General features: G+C 33.0%; 1 protein-coding gene across 10 annotated transcripts in view; it reads left to right on the forward strand.

Annotated features, from left to right (window-relative positions):
- Window positions 1–24,454, forward strand: part of LOC138308885 (regulating synaptic membrane exocytosis protein 2-like) — a 46,833-nt gene that overhangs the window by 16,438 nt on the left and 5,941 nt on the right. For 3 of the 10 annotated variants that reach the window (XM_069249921.1, XM_069249922.1, XM_069249923.1), the window contains 13 exons: window positions 3,432–3,505; window positions 9,598–9,709; window positions 12,864–12,971; window positions 13,540–13,663; window positions 14,263–14,408; window positions 15,177–15,310; window positions 16,077–16,207; window positions 16,964–17,014; window positions 19,506–19,671; window positions 20,003–20,110; window positions 20,477–20,597; window positions 21,595–22,116; window positions 23,869–24,088. In XM_069249921.1, coding sequence (XP_069106022.1) covers window positions 3,432–3,505; window positions 9,598–9,709; window positions 12,864–12,971; window positions 13,540–13,663; window positions 14,263–14,408; window positions 15,177–15,310; window positions 16,077–16,207; window positions 16,964–17,014; window positions 19,506–19,671; window positions 20,003–20,110; window positions 20,477–20,597; window positions 21,595–22,116; window positions 23,869–24,088 — 2,017 coding nt within the window. Of the gene's footprint in view, window positions 1–3,431; window positions 3,506–9,597; window positions 9,710–12,863; window positions 12,972–13,539; window positions 13,664–14,262; window positions 14,409–15,176; window positions 15,311–16,076; window positions 16,208–16,963; window positions 17,015–19,505; window positions 19,672–20,002; window positions 20,111–20,476; window positions 20,598–21,594; window positions 22,117–23,838; window positions 24,089–24,454 lie in introns of all 10 variants that reach the window. The other 7 variants (XM_069249926.1, XM_069249931.1, XM_069249929.1 and 4 more) reach the window with 5 other exon arrangements.

The raw sequence follows: 24,454 nt of genomic DNA on the forward strand, positions 1-24,454 counted from the left end.
TAAGATCCTATATATAATCGATGGTTCAATATGTAGAACATTTCAGTGGGATGGACATGCAATTATATTGTAATAGGAGATTTCTGTAAAGGTGATGTAACATCAAAGTAAGTTTAGGTTTTCAAAGGTATATAAACCCCAGTTAAGGGACTGATAAAACCAATACCGGATACATATACATTCCTGGTATACAATCCATAATTCTTTAAGTTAGACAAAGTATATATATATATATTCTTACAAATTTTGAATTTAAAATGGATTCGTATTATTTTACAGGCTAGAAACATATTGTTTTATATTCACAAATAATTTAATGTCTTAATGAGCGCTTAAATTTCCGAAGCAAAATATAAAGGTTTATTAAAAACATTAATAACATCAGAAAATACATGCCGATGGCCTAAGATGAGGTTACAACACTAAACATATATGCAAGATTTCCTGCGTAATATATGATAACTGTGGAGATTCATTTCGCTGTTTTGCCGTCTGGCGCAGTGATAGTCAACTACCGCGTGGTATTTAGGACGACGGTGGGAAACATAAGACGACCCGCGTTATGAAAATTAACGTTTTATTTATTTCAATCAAATTGTTCAGAAGGTGATGATACGTGTAGTATTAACGGTAAGTTAATAACTTTTGCGACTCTACAAAATTATCGATCTCGTTTTACATTCCCATTTCAAAAATTAAAAGCCGTTTCGGAAAGGTAGTGGGCCTTTAATGAGCGCTAAAATAATTGTAACACAGGGGGCGCTTATCAATAAGCCAAAATGTAAGTCATGGACTAAACAAATCAGCTGTATTTTAAATCTTTCTGTACTCATGACATATTAATCTGTTGAAGTAAACACTTAATGCCTTTTATCCTTTGAAACGCATAACTATATTGTGATTCACATGTAAAAGCAGGGCTTTCTCTCAGCCTGATTTGAGGCCGAATTTCAGCCCCATTCCCCATGGCCAATCCTCTTAATTTTTCCCCAATTCAAGCCTTAAATTTCCCCAAAACAAAGTTTATTGATGACTATCCAAAAACATTGCATAAACTTAGTTGGCTAAGGCTTTAAATATTTGTGAATTGGCTTCAGAAAAGTACATAAACTACACTGGAAATAAAAAGTCTTATTTAATTTGTAATGCTTCGTTTCATAATTCATAATTTTTCCCAAATCTTGGTTTTGTCGCACATTTTCCCAAATTCAAAGCCACAGGCTGAGGCCCCATTCTCAAAGGAGTGAGAAAAAGGCTTTAAGCTCTGAAAAGACTTGCAAGTTCATGTAATAGGGGATGCAATGCTGATGTTAGAGGCATCAACTATTGTAAAACATTGTTAAATCAATGGGATGGGGGTGTTTATACATTTTCAACACGGCCTTCTCCAGAAAAGGGGAGGGGTGCTGATTACGGTGAATACGGTATTTCAATGTCTACAACTATGTATAAAAGATAAAAGAAAACTCATAAATATATGGGAGATTTATATGTACCTGCGTTGAATAAAGTATTGAAGTAATGAGTTTTATTGAAACCAAATTTTGATTTGTCTTGAGTTTTATTGGAATAAATCATGCATGCAGGTTATTAAAATAACACTTTAATATTGATTTTAACAGTTCCTTAAAATTAATGTAGCTAAATTTACTCAAGAAAGATGTATACAAGTTGATTTGTGCTTCATTTAGATATTTTCAAACTTATCAAATTATTTGAGAAGAGAAAACACAAAAGGAAATACATGATGATATATATATCATTTATTTTATATTACTAAGTAATACATATGCTCTTCTCTTCAGATTTTTAGCTCACCATCATCAGATAGTATGTTTGAAAAACGCAGGTTTCAACTTAAACATTACTTTGAAAATCATTGAATATTTTACCTGTAAAATGTGTAGAGATTTAACCAGCTGTATCAATGTTGTAAGGCCCGGGACATCTATTTGACCTTCCCAATCATCCCCCAATCAACTTCCTACCCCCTCCCCATCACCACACTTTTCTCCATACCCTGCATTTTTGGTGGCGAAAATTCCATGGTTTCTGATAACATTCAATGCCATGCTATCTCCTTGTTGACATTGCTGAATCAAATGTCTGATTTTCTACAAATATGTCCTCCCGTTTTGGTCATGGTGACCAACTGGAACTTTACCAATAGCAAACTTGGCATTCCACAACTGATTCTCCACCTGTGGTATAGCAGTCATTTGGTTTGGATGTCTTCTAGTCTATGTGTTAAACTATTCCACAACTTGTACCAATTCTTGGCTGTATTGGATGAATGATGGAGGTATTACTGTATTCCTCAACTAGCCCTCCAAATCTTGGCTGTGTTGACTGAATAGTGAGAATAGCATTCGTTCACTAACCATCCACCTATGGGCCATGTTGGGTAAATGATGAATGTATAACACATTCGTCTAATAGCCCTCTGCCTCAATGAATGGGTGAATGTTGAAGGTATGGCATTCATCCAATACCCTTTCACCTACAGCTGTGTTGACTGAATGGTAAAAGTACCATTCGTTCTCTAACACTCCACCATGTTGTCCGAATAATGAACGTAACATTGGTCCACTCGCCCTCCACCTCTGGGCCATGTTGTTCGATTGGTAAAGGTATTCGATAGTTCCTCCTGTCGCACTCCACCTCTGGACCATGTCCGAATGATCGAGGTAGCATTCGTTCACTAGCCCTTCACGTCAGTGCTGTGTTGACTGCACTAAAATGGTTACAAGATATATCATAATTAAAGCAATGGTTCTTCATAGTCAGATCAGCAGAATTGTCTCTCATCCCGATCCACTTACCATTATCATATACCAGTTATCGTATAAATGGAAGCTGCTATAATATCACAGATGTAACACCAAACTGAAAAGATGTCTCACACATTTGTGTGAAATTCATTGAGCACATCTTCACCACATTGGAAACTGATTTATTCAATATTTACTGTAAACGTAAATGAATAATATGTATGAGTAATCATAGAATCATTTGATCAAACATCATATTGCACTATTGTGCAAGATAATGTGAATATTCATGGCGTGCAACATGTGGTATTTGTCTGTAAACTGAAACAATATGTATTGCACAACAGAGCAGTATGGTGTTTAGGAATACATGTTACCACTGTTTCATTGGCTAGAACAAAGTCAACCAGATGTTTATTTTTTCAGGAGAAATTAGTAAGCCTGTGATGTCATGCTACATTTCGTTCTGTATTATTGTATTTTAAACTTTATACAATTTTGACCCAATTTATTGAGGTCAATATGGTGTATCTTCCTTATAGATTTAATACCATTATTACAGATTTCAAAAAAATGTTTTATCAAATGTGATATCAGTCAAATTGTCGTACTATGCATGCAGGGATAGGTGTTGATAGAATATGTTGATGTTGAATATAGGCGAATTTGAAATGGGAGAGGAACGCTGGAGAAAAGATGAAATACTAGCAGCAAAAATCAAAAAGTTTTTATCGGTGAGTTCTCTGCCCATTGCATGCAACACAACTGGAGCAGATGAAGGTGTTTTTGTTGTAACATATGTGGCAGGTGCTTGCTATTTAGTGGTATACTGTTGTTGATATATAAAAATCAATAACTACATCGATCCACCTTTAAGCCCAGACAGCAAAATCAAATCTTGGATTAACAAGAAACAGTGATTATATTTGACTTACAATATTGTGTTATTTTCAAAAAAAAAAAATGCTAAAAAGAAACAACATAATAATTGGTCTTTTTGTTTAGTACGGTTTATTATCAGCCGTATTGACCAGGTGGAGTTGTCTGCCCTTGTAAGTAAGACTTGCCTATTTTAGCATTACATTATGAATGCATCATCATGAATATTTAAAACCATGATGAAGTATTTCTCACACAAGGTTAAGCTTATTACTATCGGAACCAAAAACTAGACCAGCAAAGAACATATCATTTTGAATTACGACAAAAGACAAAGTTGCAGAGCAGTGAAACAGTGTTCAAGAATATATAACCCACCATAGATTTATTTGCATGGGCTTATTACTGGATCGATGTGGTGATGAAAGGTCTAACAAAATGACAGCCATCCATGTATGTGTTAGTATTAGATATCTATGCTTAACATACAATCGTATTCAAAGTCACTTTTGACTTTGTATTGTTTCTGTATTCACTGATACAAAATTCGAAATATTTAAAATAAAGTAAAGTGGTATCTGAATAAAGTCAATGCTTTCACATGGTTGTCATAGAAATTAGTATTTTTCATATTATAGAATTAAAGGTTATATATTATTGGAACCAGACATAATGTGTACTGAACTCTTCCAAACTTTAAATGAACTCTTCCAAACTTTAAATCTGAAGAGTTTAAATGTGTCTTCAGGGTTGAATGGGTTTTATTCAGGAATCATTATTCGATATTGAGTCACTTTAGTTTTTAGTAGAAATTTTCCTAGTTGTCTTTCGTGTTTACGTAATATTTTGATGAATATAATTTTGGAAATGAATGTCTCAAAATGGGACGATATTTTAACAAATAATGATATTAAAACAAGCAAGAAAAGTAAATTGAAAAAACCCAAAAGACATCCAGGAATTCAGCGTTTACAGAAAAAATGTGGTAGATGCCCAAACATTTGATGGAAATAGACGGTAACAAGATTAGAGTAACTTCTGGAGCATTAATTCTGTTATTCAATTGAATTCTAAAAATACATTTGATAAAAAAACAAAAAGGTTCTCAAAAAATTAAAACATATAGATATATTAAGGAGAATTAGATACAAACTATAAAGAGTCCACTTGAAAAAAAGAAAGATCTAAACAAAACAATAACATGGCGTTTTTCTTTGCCATAATGACAACCATCAAAAGATATGCACATTTACCATAACAATTTTCTGATCTATTTTGCTACTGTTTGTTTGGAGGTGCAGGATTGAGTACGGCTTTGATTTTTCGTTTGCAGGGTCTGCCCTTGAAGGCAGCTATAGGCATCAAGCATTTAACTATCGTCAGGGCACAACGAGCCAGATCTCAATGGCTAAATCGTCAGGGCACAACGAGCCAGATCTCAATGGCTAAATCGAAACGCTCAGAAAGCAAAGGGAAGGGCAAAACAGTTGATCAGGAATCTAGCTGGGCTGAGCATCAGGTTAAGGACTCGGGTATCGATACGGGTCAGTCGAGTAGTAGCCAAACTATAAATGAGGATATATACAAATGCAAGGTACATACATAGATACTTACATCTATGGCTTTTATAACACACATACATATATACTTACATCAATGGCTTTATCACAAGTAGTCCCTGTACTTTCCGTTCCTCTCAAATATATCCTTTTAATGGTCTCATTTCTTCCCACATTGGAAGCGAAGTTTGAATTAGAAAAAGAGGGGAATTAAAAGAAAACAATATATTCAATAAACAAAAAAAGTAAAATAAAATGAGACTTCTTTAATGAAATTTGAAAGCAGTTGTCTAATTGCTAAAATATGAATTAAAGCGGATACTTAGTTACGTATATTATTTGTTCTCATCCTTTTCTTAATGTTCTAAACTTTATAAAATGTCAAGTTTAAAATCAAAATTCAATTAATATCTAGTTATAATGAATTGATATATATGTATATTGAAACAAGTATTAACTACTTGCACCTTTCTATCTTAATGTTTCCAGAGAACCAATAGTGCTTTAAGAGAATTGACAAAAACTAACCACAAGGTTCGGTTATTTCATATATCTTGGGAATGCTATTGTAGCTATAGAAAAAATAACCTTTAATGGAACGATTTTCTTTCTTTTCATCCCAAAAATAATTTTTGCACTCATTTTTGTCATGATTTTTTTTGTAAATCCTACGGCACGTTTTATTTATTCAACTTTGAGTCTATAAGCTATATAAATTTAGCATAATGAATGAAAGTGAAGGAATGCAACTTGGGTTATCATTTTTTTACTGTAACATAATTTGCACAAGTTCTGGAATGATGAAAAGTGATAGGTTTATATTCCTGATATCATTCTTTTGAAAATTGATGTTTTCATCATATAATACTTTTTTTGCTGTTCTTGTGTATAATGCAGTATTTTGATTGAATGTTTTTTCATACCATTATTATAAAAGGGTAACAAGAAATGTGACGGTATGATAACAAACGTCAAAATAAAGACAAAGTCGTGGCATATATAGTTTTAAAAGAATCGATGATCAATCAATAGAATCGTACATTAAAATATATTGAATTCGTTCAATAGTCTCAGAATAATTATTCTAATAAAGGTTTTCATACAAACAATTAGTTCCTTCTACGACGAAATAAAAACACAATTTAGACAAAAATGTTTATTTTAATAATTTTAACATTAATTGTCCTCTGTTAGGAAAACCATCTATATTTGTGATAGAATCACTATTGGATAACCGGGATATTGTTTAACCATTTCAAATTTTTTATTGCATATTTGTACCACTCTCTATATATCACTTCATGTATTCTGTTTATTGCAACTTATTATTTTAAATTTATTTTCATAACCTAGTTTAATGTTATTTCTATTTAGATACACGGATTTGCAATGGTTTTCAGTCATCTCTTTATAGATTATGGGTTCATATTCTTGTAGTGAGTGTTCCCACTCTATCAATTAGTTTCATTTAGTTCAACAAAGATAAAAATTAAGTAATAAAAAAAAATATCTATTGTTTTTGTACTACTATTAAATTCTTCTCAGCCAGTAGGTTTGACTATTTGTCCTATTCAAAAACGAAAAGTTCACAATAAGCAATTTGAAATTAATTGGTACTGTTGTTTTCATAACGCAAGGCTTGTTTGCTCAATGCATAATCTCTTTAAAATAAGTTTTGGTAATAGAGATGTGAGGACGGCCATTGGGATGACACCATTATTTTATATATGATTTAAAAAAATAGTTACTCAGCAAAAAAGCTGACTTATTGTTTATTCTAGGATATAATTGAAATACTAGTACTAACGTCTATAAATACAAACCTCTGCTGACATGATGATTTTATCTTTGAACCAAAAAATTGCCAAAATGACGCTTGCATTTTGAATATTTTGGATGGATTCTGCAGCTTCAACCCAATAGCAAGAAGGATAATGCCAATATTCGAAATTCCTCTTTTATTATAGGGTATTATTTGTGATAAAAAGTCATTGATCTTTAAAACACGACGTAACATGAAAAGACATCTGAAAATCGATCACAAGGGTAGATCACTACAAAATCATTAAAAATGATAAAGATCGATAAAAATCATAAACATTCTTAAAGAATCTCAATAAATAAGTGTTCTTTGAAAACTAAATTCTAGAATACATCTACAATTACCGAAAAGTGGGATTAGAAATTTGAAACTTACAAATTTAAACAATGAGGAACAAAAATACAAAAAAAAAGAAAAAACAAAAATGAAAGAAAAAAATAACTTAAGACGGGAGTTGGAACAGGACAAAATTCCTTAACATTAGGGGTCAAAGGTCATTTCTGTTGCCTGCCTAAATTCAGCTGCCTTCAAGTGCATTCGACTCATAAGTGTTGATCTAGCATGGTTAGTGCATGCGCACTTACAGTTTGTCTTTGTTCGTCTTAAAAAGCATTTTTTCGCAATATGAATTATTTTGTTATATATAATCAATATATGGATGTTATTCTTAGAACATACTGTAAAAACTTTTCGGCTCAACCAGATTTAGAGCAAAGTTACGCCATAGTGAATTTGCACACTTGCAAACAGTGCTATATATATTTGGCCTCCATGATATTTGAAATATACTCAATGCAAATTTTATAAAGTACGAATAGTAAAAACACACTATTTTTCAATATTAATTACCTTGTCAAATTAAAATTGCTGAGTGGATTTGTGACCTGAATTTTGGTCTTATTCTTGCTGAACATTTTTCTGAATATCTAATACATAAGGAGAAGATATTCAGTGCAATTTGCAGTAAAAATAGGACCAAAATGTGGGTCGAAAATTCACTCAGCAATCTTATGTTTACAGGATATTTTACATTGAAGAAATATTGTGTTTAAAATACGCAACCAAAACTTCCTAAAATATGTATATTTACAGTATGTACTAAGTGTGTGTTTAATTTCTTGCGTTGTCTCTGTACTTGTCTTTCTGGTCATATCTCTGTAGCATTAATCATTTTGACTTTTCAATGCTGTCTTATGGTTATGAATTTCCATTCTCTTGTCTGATAATCTAGGCTTGCCACCTGTCTCTAGAATGTTATAAAATTTCAATTGAAATTTTCGAAAATACTGCTTAATTTGAAATGAATCATAACCCATGTTTACATATGTTCATTGTCTTTCTCCTTGTTTGTATTGAAATCTTGATATTTTAAACTTTCCATATTAACAGACTTTTGTAAAATGCGTATTCGTGCTGTTTTATTAGAGTGAAATTACATAAAATATAACTTTAATATAAAAAATGTACATTCTCTCGTAATTTTTAAACTTTCCATCCTTACCGACTTTTGCAAAAGTATTCTTACCACGTATTAGAATGAAAATAACATGAAATTTGAATTTAATTAAAGTACTTTTCAAATACTATAATATTTACACTAAATGTGTAGCACATATGACGTACGATAAAACCACACAATTATCCAAATATCTCTATTATGTTTTGGGTTCGCACATAAGTTAGAATTGTGCCTCTCTCCTTGAAAAAGGCGAGTGCAATAACCCACCCCTCCAAAGCATATCTGGACCACTAAAAGTTCATTCACTGCTAACATTTCTGTTCACCGTTCATTACTTTCAGTGTTAACGACTATCCTGTCATGCTCCATCAGAAAACTTTGCCATGAATTCTGTTTCGATTCTCTCCATGGCACTACGTCTGCCTATCTACGTAATCATGAACTTTTCCAACTATTTTAATTCCATCTACGACATTGGTTGAACATATAGTAATGATTAGTAAATTTATGTATTCATGAAATCATAGCGCCCTTTTTAACATACATTAAATTACATCGAACTTCTGGTGACAAACGTAATGTCTTCAATATAGGTATAATCCATTATCAATCCTTGACATTGAATGATTATTTCTATGTTATATCCATGAATTTGTTGTAAGCGTGTTCATTATAAACATATTTACTGTATCTACAAATAAAGAACTAACATTTCTTACTTGTACTACTTAAGAAATATAACTTGTTTTCTAAAACGAAGAATCCTGGGAATGGGCTTTTCAAAATGTTATCACATAACACTCATCACTTGTTAAAAAGAAAAAAGAAATCAAATTATAAAATCTGTAACATATTTGAACATACTGTTATGGTACTTATATTAGAGCAAAGATATTTAAGATCAATATCAATTTCGATTTCCAAAATTAACGTGGTGCTGAATTCTCGCATTTGCATTAACGCCTCAATAAACAACATAAATGAAGTACAATTAGTACATGATTTAACGCAAAGTAGACACGAAAAGCGCTAAAATAAAATTACCACTTAAATATGCCAGTTTACAGTGACTTCCCTTGGTGCATGTTTTACGTTTAATTTTCTCAGCATCCGGTCACGTGGCAGACATCTGCGGATGGAGCAAAAAGGATTGGTCATATGATATTGAAGAAAACAGTTTTGGAAGGTACGGGAAAAGACGACTCTGGTGCAATCTTGGGTGAGTAGACAGCCCCCGGGGATGGGGGAATTATTGGTTGGGATCATCTCCTCATATTCTACTATATATAGACACAGCGACTTGTACTCAACCACTCATTGTTCTATTGCTTAAAGGGAGGTAATCAAACTGCAATGGAGTTAATTTAAGTGAAAGAGAGAAGAATAACTAAGATATACAAGAAAATCGTAATTTTGTTTGATACTTGGAAAAAAAGGGGTTACATGAAAAGAATTAGTTCATAATGGTAGGAGTTAAAGTACCAAATTCGTTTGTCAGTTTCAACCTGATATTATTTTTTTTCGCCTAAATTTGGTGTGGGTGTAAGATTCGTGGTTGAGAAAGCATGACTAAATCTATCTGTTCTTTTTGCATGATGACTTGACTTTCTTAAATTGTGTGCTCATGAAAATGCTTTTACTATAAGCTTATATTGTACATTCAACATTCTATAAAAATGCTTGTTGAAGAAAAAAATCATAAATGAAATTAAGGATTGTGTGGGCAGTTTTAATTATCAATTCATTTCTATTGATTTGGCATGCAAAACTATTTATTTTAACACGAAACCTATTTCTTATTAAGGATTTCTGAATTAATGCTTGGGTGCGTACAAGGTAGCAAAAGTCTATAAAGTTAAAAAAGCAAAAGGAAAATATTGGTGAATCATTGAAAGCTACAGGGTCGTCTAAATATCCATGTGGTGAAATTGCACATAATTTGATGACGTAATGCACTTCAGTAGTTTATCAGTAGCACATAATTTGATGACGTAATGCACAAACTATATTCATACTGTGATCATGTTACAACTATATATATATCGATTTGCATGCTATTTATTTCACATACTCCATTTGAATGCTATTCGTTTTCTTGCCTCTAATAACTCATGAGAGATATTTGATTCATGAATATTTCCTGTTGTATACGCAGTTCGTTGTAAAGGGCTTCTTTGTGCATATGTCAACGAGTGATGATTCTTTGAGACTTTTCAATTAAAGATGCTACACCGCCGACAGAGCATAAATGATATTAATCATTTGAACAATAATTGGTGTTTAATCGTGTATATATACGTCTAATTAACACAAAAAATAATATAAAATAATTAATTTCGCCTTTGGTTCATGCGCAATCAGTACTTCATTCCATATACATGTAGGATATAGTGTCACGAAATTTTTTTCGGGATGCAATTAATTATTTTTAATATTTTTAACTTGAAGTAAAATTAGAAGCTCAATCTTTTCAATGGTGGTAATGGTGTAAAGTAAGTAACTTTTGTAACTGAAGAAAAATACTAAATCGTCTGCTCTTGTTTTTTATAGTGAAAAAACACCATTTGTCAGCGGTGGAGCATCTTTAAGCAAAATGACGGAATATTTCCTATAATATCGATATACTGTTTTACAACACTAGAACTTTGTTTTTCTCATTAATACTGTATAGTTGCTGATATTTGCGGAGGTTTTAATTTCGCTAAACTTGCGGGTCCATCCAAAATCGCAAAATTTAATAACTCACGGAAGTTATCAAAATCATGGTTTTACGTATTGTAGCCTGTCATAAGAATGACTCAGTTTAAAAGCTTAAGGCTAGAAAGATAATTCGTGAAAGTAAACCCTCGCGTATAAATCAAAATCAGGAAACCGCTAAATTGTACACCCGCGAAATTTATTCATTATTCACTATTAATTACTTGGAAATGTCTGAATACACTTACGCTTCGTGCTTGCTGGCAACACTTTCAAAATAATTTCTGCATTAACATTAAAACAAAATCTTATTTTAGCTGATTTTTTAACATATAATATTTAGTTTGAAAAGACAATACATTTTATTTTCTAAATGCAACGAAAACAATCAATGCCTGTAAATTATGTTAATGCAGACTTAAAAGACAAACTTCAAACAGATATTGTGATGTGCATAATTTAAAACTCTTTTGCTTATTAATTCAGTTTGTTGTCAAAGAATAAAAATCCTTCCGTTTTTATGTTTTCAACTTCAGTCATGGTTTGGCTTCTAAACATTTGTTTTGTTTTTAAATTGATAACGACATGTACTCATGATAATGAAAATTATCTAATTGTGTGTTTTGTGTATTGAAAGGATGGTAGTACACTGCTTGTAGATTTCTGTCACGTCTTTGTACATTTTAAAGTTATCTCCCTTGCAGGAAGTTATCTCTTGTGGCGACATTGTTTTGTGAACGAAATAAACGTTATTTTCTCTTAAAAATGTCGTCACGCTCGCGAACAAATGACATCACAGTCGATAAATACCCAAAAGTGTCTGAATATACATATCATATGATATGCAACGTTGCCAGTTTCATATTATGAATTGCATTGATTCAAGTTTTCTTCTTCATCTGATATCTATATCAATTTATAATTGTAATGAGTTGATTGTAATAAATAGATAAAGAAAAGCGAATTTGGTTAAATTATGTCAAATGTTCATAACATATTATCTTAAATTATTTTCTAATATTTATATTTGGATATTAAATGTATGGTAGAACATATCACATTTCCGTTTTTCACGACGATTTTGCATTCCAGTGTTGCTATTGAATTGTTTCTGTGTTTGTGATGAGGAATAAACCAAATGTTTGATAAAATCCACAAATGATTAAATATTGAAAGTATATATATAGGCAAAAATGGTGATTTTCAGTAAGTGTATATTGATAATTTTGTGTTAAGTCATGATATTGTCAGTGCAAGTCCTGTATTGAAGAACGGCGTTACGAAAACTTTTTTAAATTCATCTTCCCGTGACTTTACTAATCAATTGTGGGTGGTGAGATGCTGTTTATCTATTCGTGTATCCATGGACCAAAAGTGTGTGTATTCACAAACTCTGCATTACAATGATACCTCTTTATTGGAGACAAGACGGATTATACATTTTTGGAATGGTTTAGGTTGTTGTTGTAAGTAGCTAACTTTAGGTCTTTGTTTTCCAGATACTCTGTTATCAACACTATTTCTACCACGTTGTTTGTTTTCGAAAGAAAACTGTTGACTGGCCGCCAAAAGTTACAAAGCAAACGCATAAGCATACTTACATAAACTGTATCTATGCGACGAAATGAAGCATAATGATTAACTTGATCAGAATGACATCTCTTTTGTTTTTACAGGTTTAAAGATAGTCGGAGGACAGGGGACAGAACAGGGGCAATTTGGTGCTTTCATTACAAAAGTCAAAAAGGGTAGCATAGCTGATACAGTGGGTCACCTGCGTCCAGGTTAGAATCGAGGATATTAACAAATGAACCCAAAATCAATTTTATGCTTCATCCACTGTAACTGCCAAATCTTTAAAGAATATATTTAAACAAGTAATAACAAATAAAACAATTGTTTATGGTATAGCGCTGTAGTATCCTTCTCTGCTCACGAATTGAATCCAATTTAAACAAACCACTATTTTCATAAAATTCCAAATTAGTTGCGGGACTTTTTTCTATGTGGGTAACTCTAAGTTATATTAGCCAGTCAGGTACGACTTTACAAACAACGATGCCATTTTAGTTTAGGAGATATGTTTATATAATAATTATAACGCCAAAGATTTCAATACCCAGAACGTAGCAAATTAAGCTTGCAATAGAATACAAAAATTAGATAGAAATATCTCAGAACTGATCTGTAATTTACTAATTGGATGGGAATACCAACATGAGATATTGAGTGAAGTCTTTATAAGAAAAGATTTCCAAATTGCCTTTGTAATTGCAATCAAATCAAGTTTTGAAAGATCTTCAAAGAAACTCTTCGTTTGGAATTTGACCTTTGACTTATGACCTTTACCAGGTGATGAGGTGATTGAATGGAATGGGCGTGGCCTTCAGAGGGCAACCTTTGAAGAGGTCAAAGATATAATTCTAGAATCAAAACAAGAACCACAAGTGGAACTTATTGTACATAGAAGCGTTAGGTGAGTGGTGTTCCCTACACAATAATGTGATAAGACATAAAAAGGATCCATTCGGAAGACATACTTATAAATATTCATCATCCTCTCAAATTAAATATCATATAAAAATAATGCATTCGAAAAAAATACTTATCAGAATACTACATTCGTCTAAAATATCAATCGTTGTAAATATATGATAATGATATGATATGATAATTTATGATGTCGATATGACTTTCAACTAAAAAATCCCTATGATTGCAGGAGAATATATCTCATTCGATCCAATAATCGCACAGGGAGATTAAAGGAGAGAAGAAAAAAATATGGACGCTTTATAGGACCAAGTATAGACCAACCTTTTACAAAGTTATTTTAAATAGAAAGTACTTAATTAATTTGCAGAAGATATCGATTAGAGAAACTTCCCTGGTTTCATAAATTCAGTCTGCATTTGAATCGAGTAGAGTGATATTGTGGCTTTAAAGGGCAGGGGGCTGTTATAAGGGACATTGGCGCTTATTGTCTTGAATAAAGTTTATCAGATACATGTACATATCATATCTAATATCTAATGATTTAGTATATAGAATGTGTTATCACTCGTGTTTTTGTAGTACGGGCGAAATTCCGCCCGGCGTACAACCGTCTGAGCACTCCCATGGCCGTGAAAGTCACAGTAGTCGGGACTATGCTCACAGTCGTGACCGAGACCACAGGGATCACAGAGAGCGTGACAGGGACCGTGACCATAGAGACCGAGGTAAAGTATTGAGGTCAAGGTCAAATGTACACCGTCACAATATAATTGTCTTTTATAAAATTGCTATAAAATTGCATTTTCTCACTATATACATCGAAGAAAGTGTGCGATTCTTCTGTTTTACAAGCTTGAACATTTTAATATGAAAGGACTATATATGGTAATAGCTCTTTTTGGCCCCTAAATCTACCAAATTTCAAATTAAGTATTTAGAAATTAAGTTGCTTCATTTGAAATTTTGAATATGCCCCTGAAAAAAACTTAATGATATTTTTGTTGACAGAAAGTATGTTTTTGCTATACAACCATGGTAACTTTGCATAAATTATGCAAATGTGAAAATTTAGTCGTTTTTGGCATATTTTTGATAGTTTTTCTTTAAAAAGCAATAGAGCACAACCTAGAACAAACTTTATATTTTAAGGGAATTAGCAGACACAAAGAATACATCATTTTGAGAAATATAAAGTTTGTTCTAGAATGCGCTCTATGTTAACCAGATGAAAAACTGCATGAAAAAGGCCAATTTTGATGAAATTTTCACATTTTGCATAATTTATGTATAATAAAAACTGTTGCCATGGCAACTAGAACTGCTATATGACCTAATAGCTCTATCAAAAATGTCAAGTATGTAGTTAATATTTGAAATGCAAGATTAACATCAAAATAACAGACTTTGAAAAATAGCGGATTTGGGGGCCATTAAAAACTCTTACCATACCTAGTCCTTTCAGTGGTGAAGACCTTAACATGATTTCATTTCAGACTACCGACATAGCAAGGATACGTTAAGTGCTGGTCACCATTCAAGTCGACCAAGCGTAATGGTCACCTCACCCAGTTCATCAGTCGAGCCCCGGTCACGGGCCAGTTCACCTCCGATTTCAGGGAAAATACAGGTTCGTTTCTTTACTATCCTTACTTGGTAAAGTCTCATAAGTTATGAACATTAAATGTTATTTAATACATACCATATAGCCGGTTATTTTAGCGGACCAAAATTTTCGCGATTTGATCTAAAAACGAGAAAATCCAATTTTGGCGGTTTTGAATTTTCACGATATGGATTTAAGGGTAGATATCGTTCAACCATTTATCATTATTTTGCGGATAAAATTGTCGCGATCATAGATATCTGCCGCGAAAATAATCGGCTATGCCTTAACCTATTTTATTTTGATAGTGCATATGTACATGATTGAGGAACGTTGTTGATGTTTTTGTCATTTTTTCTGTTACCTATGTAACATCTATTGTACACTTCGACCATCTTTGTCGATGGAAGACAGTCGACATGACTTACCGCTGCTTATGGTATAATACTTTTATTACGTCAATGAATGAAGTTGCTTCGTGTCTAAAATTTCGTCTAAAGTAGGCTAAATCCTTACACAATTGATTTATTTTCATTCGTTTGCAGTTATACACATACATCTCAGCATTTTTATGACTTTTGAATATAGAATTTAAACGTTTAATAGGTGAGCTCAAAGCGCTGTTCTACATGCATAAGAATAACAAAATGAATAATGTTCTTTTTCTGCATTTACTTGTTGTATCAATAGACTATTTTCTTGGGATAAGAACATATTTTACCTAACTTGACTTTGAAGATTAGGATATTTCACGATTCTAATTCAACATGAATTTTTACTTTCTTTGCAGGTTAAAATATGGTACAACTCGAAAGGCCATGAGTTGATTATTACAGTCATCAGCGCTTTAGACCTTCCACTTACAGACCAAGGCAAATTCAGGAACCCCTATTGCAAACTATACCTTTTACCAGATCGCAGGTAAAGTCCTTTATCTATTTCTGATTATGTAACTTCTCATAAGTGCTCCAAAGGGAACATAATTCACAATATTCATATTATTAATTGTCTCCAAATTTTCGGCTGCGTTGAATCACAGACATCATCATGCTACACTCACTATCTATGGCGTCTATTGGCGCAGAGACAGTTAATATTGTAATTCTGAATAATTACCTTATTATTCTCTCGAATATTTCCTTTCCTGGAGCCTCCAGATTAAGACTCCAATTATAGATGAAATAACTTTATCGAGTTCGTACGATGTTTTTGTTACATTTTCATCCTTTGTTATGTACATTTGTCTTTAAAAACGTTTTGACCAGTGTTCATTGTTTATAAGTTCTCCATTGCTAATATGCCTCTGGATGTTTGGTTTTGTTTAATTTTCAATGGTGCAGAGGTGTTTTGAATAAGTTTTGTTTCATTTCACGGCTTGTTGAAGTTATGTTTCAAGTCATAATATTGGTGTTGTTTTGTATACTTAATTTTGTCTTCTATCATTTTCTCATTTATGCATAGTTTTTAGAACCATAGTGATTTTCAGTTCGAAATCTAGACACCTAATAAAATTACATGTTACTCAGATAAGTCTTATTGAAAAGTAATTACTATATACTTTACACAGATATTAGCAAGTTAAATGTTTAAGGTAAATAGTTTTCCAATCGAGATGGACCTCGAATGTTATTGACGGTAATGATTAGACTAGGATTATCTATTCCCACCACACCACAGGTGCCTAGGGAACTTCGCCGAGCGTCACCGTGAAGTGGCCTTTGAACCCTGGTAAAACTGCACGAGTTTATGCACAGCCTTTAAGGCATTGCTTAGTCATATCCATCAGATAACAAACTTTTGTAGAATTTCTTAGCTACTTTTGTCTTAATGTTTGCATTATTCAGTAGAGGAGTTCATTATATGACGAGAGAAACTATTTGTATATCCAATGTTATTTCTCAAAACACGAATCTTAATTCTCATGACACATTTTTATAGACTAATTTTACAGAAAAAAGTTTATAGAAACAATTATAAAATTTGTTTAGAAATAAAGAAGAGTTAACATTCATGCTCAATTTATGTTCAATTTCCATACAATCGTGAAAGTTATTCGTAAATCTTCAATTTCGGTGTAAACATTTTTTTTGATATGTTGAAACGCAATATAGAGAAGATAATGTTTATATAGCATATGTCAAGAAATTGTTATGATACTAAAGTAATTAAATTACGTTCACATATTGCATATTCTGTTTGCATATTACAGAGTTATCTGCCCTTATGGTGGGTAGATTTTCATTGTGAAGTCATGTGTTTGCGAGCGTCACGTCATACGTTTTGGAGAAAGCGACGTGAATTTTACTCACAAAATAAAAACGTCACCATGGAAACCTACCCGCAAGGGAGGTAAATATGTAATATGCAAAGACGAAATATGGTAAATAATGATAGCTTCTTTGGACATTTGCATATACATTAAATTTTGTTTCCTTATATCTGTGCTTCAGTTCCAAGTCGATATATTTCTAAATGTCAATTCAAGATATCAATGTTCCTGAAATAAATAAAATTATATTGTAGTGTATTAAAATAGATATAAGATTCAGTGTAAGTTAATGATATTCAGCTGATTAAAAAATGTTTGCTATACATTTGTAAATAAAGTATCCATTTGTTGAATGATATCATTTTATTATCATATATAAAAATTAATTCTATTCTGTGGTAATTTGAAACACAGTCTGTTTTATTACAAATATTGGCAGTATCTGTACACCACCAACCAAACAATCTATTCTATTTAATATCACTAACTTGATACGTATGTTTTCCAATTATTTGCTTCTTTTCCAAACTGATTTTGTAAATGGCATTATTTTTCGTTGCTCTCTGTAGTCTTTTTCTTCATTATTCTTATTATAAGGATTGTTTCATGAAGATTGCTCGCTTCTGTGAAATTAGAATGAACGAAACAAAGCATCGTTTAAATAAAATTATCGAGAGAAAAAATCACAGCGTTGCTTAAAGTAGTCAGGTATAAGAAGAAGTTTCCCTTTAAGTGTCTGATTTAAATAAATTAAGGATAAAATAATTGATACGTTGGGAATATGAAGCGTGCAGTTATAGACTTTCCATATAATTTCAGTTGTAGCTTACAATCTGCGAAAAATGATCTTTGAATAATGAAAGAAAGAGAACCTCGCCGATTATTTTCAGCTAAGAATATTCACAGCTTAGATATTTTCTTGAAACCTCTGCCTGAATTAATGTAATTTTAATGTTTTATTTCTCGATAATTTGAATAGCGTCCGTAATGACTTCAGTATAACCGGCTATCCATGCATACTATTTTTCAGTAACATCGTTTTTTTACACATCTTTAATAGAGTAGTATTTTCTCTGAGTTATTTTTAAAGAATAAATTCCATATTGACCTGTTTCTACCACAATTATATTATTGCTTTAGCCGATAGAAATACGACGAGGATAAGTACGCTATCCAACAGCAGTTTTGGCGTCAAGCGGCGATCACAGCATAGCATGAGTCACTCGATTATTGATGACGTTGACAAATGATGACACGACACTGAGAAAGACGTAGTTCGGTCAAATCTTTCTCTAAGTTTATAAGAATATATATTATATTTCTTCATCGTTTACACTGTGGCTTATCACGACCATTACCATGGAGATATCAAACAATACAGCGTACACCCCACCATGACTTGGACCTTTACGTGTCGCCCTTATCTGTCGCATTTCATCTCGATTTCGAAGTTTAATATTACAACTATGAACAACTGAACGTTTGTGTTTGGATTGATTCAAGGACATTCTTTACATGAATGACCAATAAGGGGATTTTACTTTCTAGCACAATGTAGTACAGTAATACAACAAAATATATATTTTGACAGGTTTTAAGGATTTGAGAGACAATCTCTTTTTAAGTTCAAGATGTCCATATTAGATTTATATCATATCAATAATACCAATAAAACCAAAATTTTGACTTCAATTTATGTATACAGATGTAACAAGTAATATCTTGATTGATAAACTCTCTGATATTTGAAGAAAATACTACTGTTACAAAAAACACAGATTTATATCAAAATATTTATCCTTATATATCTTGTATCAAAACGTTTTACTGGACCTGATGCACTGTCCATGTTATAAACTCCATAAATTTTAATCCTCGCCATATAAGTTTCCCAACCATAAATCAATTGAGATTGTCAGAATATAATTTCTTTATTTGCTATCCTTTCAGTGACAAAAGTAAGCGACGGACCAAGACCCTTTCTAACACTAATGATCCAACATGGAACCAGACATTTATGTTCTATCCGGTTCAGGAGTCGGACTTCCGGTCTCGTGTCCTCGAGATTACCGTATGGGATTACGATAGAATAGGAGCCAGTGAATTCTTAGGGGAGGTAACTCTAGTTTGTATTAACATGTACTTTAAATGTTTCTTTTTTTCACCGAACACTGGCAAATTGTTGTTCTGTCCAAATTTAATTGGAGAAACAAAACCATAATAATAACTGCATTTAAATAATCCTGTAAATCATCTTATTGTTTATTTGTATTTTAGATATTATTGTTTATTTGTATTTTAGATATATAACAAATGATAATTACTACAAATATATTTGCTGCTGCCTAAAATTGGTTAAAAAGTTGATTTGAGATATTGCTTTTATTATTTTCCTGTAACGGGAGGGAATGTATAAAGTTCAGCATTTTAATTTTGTCGGTTTGCAGGTTTTGATAGATATACATTCTTCCAATCTAAATGATGATCCACTATGGTATCAGTTGGGTCATCATGATGAAACAAGCATCCCACTGCCTCAATCTTCCCCTCGATCGGTAAGTACTGAAACCATATTTTTAAAGATGCTAGCTACACCGCTGAAGAATGGTATTTTTTCAACTATCAAAAACAGCAGCAGACGAATTTGTATTTTCCTTCAGTTGTTGCGATTTTCCATAACATTTTGAGAAATATTACGAGTGTTAAGATTTTATATATACTTTATAAAGTTGCTCCATTGCCGACAGTGCATAAACGATACTCATCATTTGAAAAATAACTGATATTTAATAGTGTACATATGTGTATAATTATATAAAATAATTTATTTTCCTTTTGGTGCATGCATAATGAGTTCTTCATTCTATATTAGGGGGTAGTGTCAGGTAATTTTTTTTCATTTTAATACCGATCTCTTGCAGAAGTATAGTCAGGATCCCCACGACCTGAGGAAAGCCCTGTCTCCACCAGTCAGTTTACGTGGTCTCAGTGACAGCGATATGTCCGAACTGGATTTCGACGACAGTGTAGGAGTCATTCCAGGTAAGATATATAGAAAACGAAAGTTATAAAAATATGCAAATGTTCTGTGACTTAAACAAAGTTAAAATTGTGAAAAAGAAATTAAAATACAGTAGGACCTCTTTCATTTGAAATCGGTTATATTGAAGTATTGCTTAATATGAAATGAAATATAATACCTGTTCACGCATATTTATACTTTTTCCATAGTAATATTGATAAGAGATTATTCATTGATAAGAGATTATTCATTCCCCATAGATTTCAATATAACCAGGTTCCACTGTAATTAAGAGCAGACCGTTTTGTTGAAGAAGGAATACAACACATGTAAAAGTAAAACAAAAATAGTAGTAGAAACAATGTAGATAATGTAAATGAAACTCTTCGTGTATAAATAAGCTGGTCAAATTTTTTTAAAAACATTTTTCTGTACTGTATTGTATTTAACTATTATGTTGCATACAGAACGCGAATGATGTGCATACGCAAATGTACATACATGTACGATAACTGAAAGAACGTTTTCACCTTTGGCCAGTAATGTTCTACCAAGTTCACTGAATTACAAATAAATAAGGGTTGATTTCTCAATTTTGTTTCTCGCATAGACTGGCATAGAGAGTAGCGCTTGTGATAATAGCATACATATTTATAGAGTAAAACATCATTTGTTTTTTACATTACAGCCGTTAGTGCTAGCATTATGAAAAGTCATATCTGCCTTTTCCAAATTGTCTCGTGTGTTTTCCCCGTTTTTGTTTAAATGGTCTTGGTTGAGACAGGTTGTAAAACTATAGGTACATTTCTGATAAGGCATATGAGACAAGCGGTAGTTTAGTCCTGAGAAAACAATCAAGAATTTTTTATAAGTTTAAAGATATGACACATCAGGTTGAGCAGAGATATTTAATGATATACGCGGGAATACATAGACAATCGGTCCATACGTGGAGTATGCTAATCAAACATTGATGAGGTTTGTACACCATTCATGAATGAGTTAAATTTTTGTTAGGTTTGTCATCAGCATACATTCGTGGGGATAGGATGAGTCTGAGTTCGTTGGGAAGTTCTTGTAGTCCCCCTCCCGGCAGTGAAGATCTTTCTGATGCAAGTGACAAACGAGCCCTATCAGTAAAGGGCAGAAACTCACCACAGTCAGATAATAAAAGGCGACGAAGTTCCCTTCAAAGGGACCATAGGAACGATTGGAACATCAGAAGTCCGGCCCCTCAACAAGTAAATCCTAACTCTGAGCAGGGGAATATAGACCACCGAGATACACGGTCATCACAGTCTAACCTAGACAAAGTAGAATGGGATTCGTCTCACTCGGACAAACATGTTAGGAGTTCCTCAAAGACTGATTTTGGCGTGGTTGATACAGCGTCTCCGATGGGAGACCAAGACGTTAGTGATCAAATACAACCAAGAAGTCCCGATTTGAATGGGAGAAACAGTCCAGTTGCGGATTGCAATGTGAGAAGAAGAGGTTCTCCACATGCCGATTTGCGAGATGTGCTGAGCTCGGAGTCAGGTACACAGACTTTGTCAGTGCTAAATCCTTGTCCTTTGTCTCCGAGTATTCGCTTATGGGATGTTTCATATAATTTCGGTGGTGCTTATCCTCCCAAACTGGCTTATGTGCTTTCTCTGTCGGTCTTTCGTTACATTCGTAATGAATAGCGTCTTGTGGTGATACATGTTGCTCTTGTCGACGTTAACAATGCAATGTTCACTCTGTCAGTCAATCTGTTTCCTCGTGTTTGTTACTTTTAGTATCTCAAATGCTGAGAGGCAAAAACTGGTCAAATCAGTGAACGTCGAGATAGAGATAAGAGGTTAACTTACTTCAACGTAAGGGTTGTTTTTTAATATCTAAGGTATTTTCAGGACAGGCTCCCCTGCATGCGATGTGTGACGGTAACATGTATTTTGAGAGATTGGTGTTTGTTCGTGCAGTGTTTTATGGGACAAACAGAACTCGCTCGTTTTAAAGACATACTGCGTTTCTGACTCTAAAGTATTGTTTATGTAAAACATTTATAATCTCAGAAAAGAAAATCTATAAGAGAGGTCTACGAGAATGTTACAACACCAAACAAATTCTAGATTCCCTTTGTTTACCCATGTTAATAATACATGTCACGTGACGTAACGATATTTAACTACTGTGCGTTAAGAGCAACGCCAAGAAACAGACAATCTGCGTTCCATTTCATTTCTCCTTAACGTCTTTTCGGACGATTAGATACACATGTAGTATTCTTTTCAGGACTATTCACAGATATACCGTGTTTCAGAACTGATAAACGTCTTTCAGAACTGAAAATATCAAGTTGGTTTTTCCCGTGTAATTCTGGAAATAAGACGATGATCCAATTGGTAATTGACATTGTTTTTCAATGCGGAGGAAGCGATGAGGTTTTGGAACTCTATAAGTAAGAGATACACACTATTCGAGCGAGCTAGACCCCAAACCTACAAATCAGATGATGTATTGAAAGTTTTATATTAATTTTATATCGCGAGTTTTTTCTTGGCTTTACTTTAGCCATAAGGAGGCAGACTTACCTTTTGTTTGTATCAAGGTTTCTACATTGGTGCTGTCCTCTTCCCTACGTCTGTTCAAACCAGCTGTATCTCTGTCATGTTGTTTCGCATCTCTATTTTATGACGTCACGCTTGCGTCCACAAGGCACACTCTGAGGCGCATGCAACAAATGAAACATGAAAAATTCATTGAAATAAATATTTACGTTGAATCGACATAGAAACTGCAGATATAATTATTAACTATTTATTTCATTTCAGCTTTGACCTTTGACCTCGCATGCTTGTTTTTATACAGGTCTTGAATCTTCTGTTTTTGTGATGTTCTGTTTCGTAATGTTTACAAAAAATGTTGATTTAACTTTAAAACATTTCTTTTGAAAAATACTGAAAACGATAGACGTTGTTTTGTTTTTATCACAATACGAAGAGTATTTTGTTGGCCACACGCAACCTGTCACCCCTCGACGTATTCTTGCTATGTATGTTACTTTGCTTTTATCAAATCATGATATGAAATCAACCGGAAAAGATACGCTTTATATGGGCGCTGACGAATATCGACTTATATGCCGGTGAATTTGTTTCTAAAACATTAATACCACTACTCCGGTATTGACTGTTGTACTGTTAATGTCCTTTGCATGTATCTTGTGTCTATTGCACGGATACCACAGAATACGTATTGAGATATACAATAAAACAGATCATCTCAGGGCAGATGGTCTTTTTTCAGATTGTGTACGAGACGACCGAAACGAACGTCGCCGATTGGCCAACAAAAACAATGAGATGCTGTCAGTGCCCAGAGATCAAGTGCCCTCAACCCATCAAAGTTCAAGGTCACCCCATCCTTCAGAGAAAGGTCACTCTAGCAGAACAAGGTCAAGGTCGCCTTCCTCCTACCATCGTGTGCCTGAGTCTGTATCTCGATCGCTTTCACCCCCCGAATTAAGGTACGTTTTCATTTTATTTTTTGTCAATTCATAAGATTTTGTTAAGTTCAGTTGTAATGAACCGTACGTAATATAACCAAATATTTTCTTGTTTGATAACTGCATGCTATCAGACTTCTTTAGGTTAGGTTGTGAAAAACCATGACTAATGTAGTTAAGTGTTTTGCTTGATTCTTGCCATTGCCATTTGTAAGTCACTTTTATTTTCGCAGGATAACAATTTCGCGTACTTTTACAAGAGAGCTTGAACGCGAATTCAAGTGTTTTTCGCAAATAATTGTAAAGCGTTTACAACTATATATGAATGCGCAAATGTATGTAAGGAACTTTGATCGCAAAATCATACTGTCGCAAATATATTGAAAA

Source organism: Argopecten irradians, chromosome 15 (assembly GCF_041381155.1).
Source record: "Argopecten irradians isolate NY chromosome 15, Ai_NY, whole genome shotgun sequence".
NCBI classification, from domain to species: domain Eukaryota; kingdom Metazoa; phylum Mollusca; class Bivalvia; order Pectinida; family Pectinidae; genus Argopecten; species Argopecten irradians.